The 4,803-nt window shown below is 39.7% G+C and overlaps 1 protein-coding gene across 1 annotated transcript in view; it reads right to left on the minus strand.

The window, feature by feature from the left end:
* CSTF3 (cleavage stimulation factor subunit 3) overlaps window positions 1-4,803 on the minus strand; it is an 85,735-nt gene that overhangs the window by 10,549 nt on the left and 70,383 nt on the right. The window contains exons 13-14 of the mRNA XM_003781213.2: window positions 4,541-4,615; window positions 1,353-1,496 (exon numbers count right to left, since the gene is read on the minus strand). Of these exons, the coding sequence (XP_003781261.1) occupies window positions 1,353-1,496; window positions 4,541-4,615 (219 nt within the window). The remainder of the gene's footprint in view (window positions 1-1,352; window positions 1,497-4,540; window positions 4,616-4,803) is intronic.

The raw sequence follows: 4,803 nt of genomic DNA on the forward strand, positions 1-4,803 counted from the left end.
GGGAAAAACTCTTAATGATATCAACCTGGGGAAAGATTTTGTGAAGAAGACCTCAATGGCAATCACCACCACCAACAAAAATAAACAAATAGGACTTAATAAAGCTGAAGTTTCTGCACAGCTAAGGACACAACAATTAAAGCAAATAGACAACCTTCAGAATGGGAAAAGATATTTGCATATTATAAATCTAACAAAGGGTTGATAACTAGAATCTATAAAGAACTCAAATTAATCGACAAAAAAAGAACAAACAATTCCACCTATCACTGGGCAAGAGATGTGAACAGAACCTTCTCTGAAGAAGACAGATGAATGGCTAACAAACATATAAAAAAATTCTCATTGTTCCAAACCATCAGAGAAATGCAAATTAAAACTACCCTGAGATATCACCTAACCCCAGTGAAAATAGGCCACATCACAAAGTCCCAAAGCTGCATATTTTGGCATGAATGTGGAGAGAAGGAACACGTTTACATTGTTGGTGGGACTGCAAACTAATATGGACTCTCTGGAAAGAAGTATGGAGAATCATGAAAGAACTCAAAACAGTCCTTCCATTTTATCCTGCAATCCCATTAATAGGTATCTACACAGAATAAAAACAATCATTTTATCATAAGGACATTTGCACTAGATTGTTTATCATAGCACAATTTACAATTGCAGAGATGTGGAAACAACCTCAGTGCCCATCAACCCAGGGATGGATTAATATACTAGTAATGTATACTATGGAATACTATTCAGCCCTAAACAAGATGGAGATTTTGCATCCTTTCTAACAACCTGGATGGATTTGGATACTTTTCCTGAGTAAAGTATCACAAGATTGGAAAAACAAGCATCACATGTAGTCAATACTAATATGAAGCCAGTAGATGAACTAATATATGCCCACACAAAAGAAAAACTTAATTAAATTCAAGCTGGGAAGAGAGGGAGGAGGGGGAAAAGGGAGGAGGATCCTGTGCTCCCACCTACTGGGCACAGGTAAGGGTATATGGCATCCTCAGCACAGGACACAACTATAACAGGGACGTTACCTAACAAATGTAAACAGTTACCTAATTGTACCCTCATATTCATCTGAAATTAAAAAAAATATCATGTTAAGTAAAAATTGCTGAGTTAAAAACTATTTAAGGGGGGTTAGATTCAGAAATATGGGATTTAATAAGGCACAGTTGGGGATCTGGATGATGCACCATAAAATTTTACACAAATATACTTAGATTTTATCACAAAATGGAGCAATTAAAGTTTAATGACAAACTAGGATGATTTTTCTATTAATTGATGTATCTGAGATGAAGAAAATTATTTTATCTTTATATTTCAGTATTTACCTTACTACAGTAATACTCCATGAGTGCTGCAGTAACATAGACATGGTGGCGGGTTCTGGTATCTTCTCTTGCTTTTTTAAATATCATTCTTCCAGATTTGATACCTTCTGCTCTCCTTGCAAATTTCATATATTGGATATATACCTATGCAAAAATAAAAGTATTTGTATTCTACAAATTAGGCAGTATGTATAACATATATGAAAGCAATCTTCATTACCAAAGAAATTAGAAAGTAGGATTATAGATAACAGCTATTTGAATCCATATACTAATCTTTTCTGGTATTAGAGATGCATGCAAATTAATCTGGTTTTGTTTTTATTTATTTTTTTTTTTTGAGACAGAGCCTCAAGCTGTCCCCCTGGGTAGAGTGCCATGGCATTACAGCTCACAGCAACCTCCAACTCCTGGGCTCAAGCGAGTCTCCTGCCTCCGCCTCCCAAGTAGCTGGGACCACAGGCGCCCGCCACAACGCCCGGCTATTTTTTTGGTTGCAGCCGTCATTGTTGTTTTTGGCGGGTCCGGGCTGGGGATTCGAACCCGCCACCTTAGGTGTACGTGGCTGACACCTTAGCCGGTTGAGCTATAGGCGCCGAGCCTGGTTTTGTTTTTAAATTGAGACATAGCTCACATACCACAAAATTCGCCCTTTAAAGTGTACAATTGGTGGGTTTGGTTTTGTTTTGAGACAGTCTCACTCTCTTCCACAGGCTAGATAGAGTGACATGGAGTCATAGCTCGCAGCAACCTCAAATCCTGGGCTCCTGAGTAGCTGGGACTACAGGTACCTTCCATAAAGTCCAGGTTTTTGGTTTTTTTTTTTCCTATTTTTTTTTTGTAGAGACAGTCTCGCTCTTGCTGAGGCTGGTCTAGAACTCCTGAGTTCAAGCAATCCATCCACCTTGACCTCCCAGATTACTAGGATTACAAGCGTGTTCCCAGCCACAATTGGTGGTTTTAAACATATTCACAAGGTGGTATATTCATCACCACTATCTAATTCTAGAATATGCAAATTAAATTTTAAGGAGAAAAAGTGTAAAATGAATAGAAAACACTCTTTTTTTTTTAGACAAGAGTCTCAAGCTGTTGCCCTGAGTAGAGAGCTGTAGTGTCACAGCTCACAGCAACCTCAAACTCTTGGGCTTCAGTGATTCTCTTGCTTCAGCCTCCCAAGTAGCTGAGACTATAGGTGCCCACCACAACACCCAGCTATTTTTTGGTTGTAGTTGTCGTTGTTTGGTGAGCCCAGGCTGAATTCGAACCCACCAGTTCCGGTATATCTGGCTGACGACCTAGCCACTGTGCCACAAGGCGCCAACCCAGAAAACACTCTTAACAGGAAATGCCAAGATCTAAAAAAACCTCAAGATTTGATTTAATACAAGCATGTTCTACAATATATGGGTTTTTTTGTTTTTTTTGTTTTCTTTGAGACAGAGTCTCACTTTGTCACCCTGGGTAGAATGCTGTGGCATCACAGCTCACAGCAATCTCCAGCTCTTGGGCTTAGGTGATTCTCTTGCCTCAGCCTCCCAAGTAGCTGGGACTACAGATGCCCACCACAACGCCTGGCTATTTTTTTGTTGCAGCTTGGCCGGGGCCGGGTTTGAACCCACCACCCTCAGTATATGGGGCTGGCTCACTACTCACTGAGCCACAGGCACCACCTACAATATATGTTTAACTTTACATTTTCTTGGTTTATTTAAACAAAGCCAGTATTCTATCTTACAAAGACAATATATTGCAACTTTATTAATAAACTATGAGCAACTTTATAAACCTAGCACATACACAGTGTCTAATACGTGATGAATATATAACACTTGCTTAATGAAAAAAATGACTATTAGAAGGGTCCTGGTTTCCCTACCTTTTTTTTGAGACAGAGTCTCACTTTGTAGCCCTCAATAGAGTGTAAAATCATAGCTCACAGCAACCTCAAACTCTTGGGCTCCAGCAATCTCCTTGCATCAGCCTCCTGAGTAGCTGGGACTACAGGTGCCCAACACAACACCTGGCTTTTTTTTTTTTTTTTTTTGAGACAAAGTCTCACTCACTCTCCTGAGTTGCCCTCAGGAGAGTGCTATGGCATCACAACTCACAGCAACCTCAAACTCTTGGGCTTGAGTGATTCTCTTGCCTTAGCCTCCCAAGTAGCAGGGAATACAGGTGGCCACCACAACACCTAGCTATATTTTGGTTGTAGTTCAAACCCACCAGCCCCAATGTATGTGGCTGGTGCCCTAGCCACTGAGTTATGGGCACCAAGCCAGCACCCAGCTATTTTTAGAGATGAGGTCTCGCTCTGGCTTAGGCTGGTCTCCAACCTGTGAGCTCAAGCAATCCACCTGCCTCCAGAGTGCTAGGATTACAGGTGTGAGCCAGCACACCCTGCCTCCCTACTTTTGATGGATGAATGGATGAATGGATGAATTAATTGTAAGTCCCTTAAGGAAAGGAATTTTATCTAGTTTGTCATTATATTGCTGGAGTCTAATACAACGCAGAAACTCCAACAATATTTTTGCTGGATATGTTTGTTGAATCAATTTAAAAATTATGCATAAATATAAACAATTAGAGCAGTAGAATCCAATATAAACCAACAAAAAGCACTGTAGCTGTAATTGATTTGAGGCAGAAGAAGGCCTGGAGCTCCACTCATAGGCCTGTGCCTCTTCCACTCCCACTGTGAGAGTTCCATTACATTTTTGGAGAAACTTAGGGACTACAGAACAGGATTTGGGATAAAGTGAGTTTATGTCCAACCCTTTCTTAGAATATTGGTTTTTCCTGCCTCATTTGAAAAGAAATATTTATTAAGCAACAATTATGTGGTATAAAGAGGCTTCAAACTATGCTTACAGAAAGTGTTAAAATTCTTCTGTAGCTATTTCATGTGGCTGCATAAAAAAGAAAAAGAAATCCCAGCAGAGAACAGATCAGTAATAGTCAGGGACTGGAGCAGAAGGAAGGGTTATCTATAAAAGGATCACATGAGAGAATGCTGTGGGGGTGATGTAAGTGCTTTATATTATGGTGGTCCCATCATGCAATGTTATTTTTCAAGATTCATAGAACTATACAACAAAAACAATGAATTTTACTGTATATAGATTTAAATTATTTTTTGTTAATCAGACTGTAAAGGTGGGAAAGAGATTTGTAAAGTTACTCACCAAGGTGGGGTCAATATCCTCAATTGCCAGAAGTCTGTTATATATACTATGAACCTTCTCATACTTCATGCGACTCTAAGGTGGTAGAGAATAAGTGAATATAAATATGTGGTTGTAAACCAGCAGAAATTTTAGCTCTAAGGAATCCAGAAGTTTTTGTTTTTGTTTTTTTTTTGAGACAGAGCCTCAAGCTGTCCCCCTGGGTAGAGTGCCCTGGCATTACAGCTCACAGCAACCTCCAACTCCTGGGCTCAAGCGAGTCT

The sequence above is a fragment of the Otolemur garnettii genome, unplaced genomic scaffold, assembly GCF_000181295.1.
Source record: "Otolemur garnettii isolate 467f Iridium unplaced genomic scaffold, OtoGar3 scaffold00001, whole genome shotgun sequence".
NCBI classification, from domain to species: domain Eukaryota; kingdom Metazoa; phylum Chordata; class Mammalia; order Primates; family Galagidae; genus Otolemur; species Otolemur garnettii.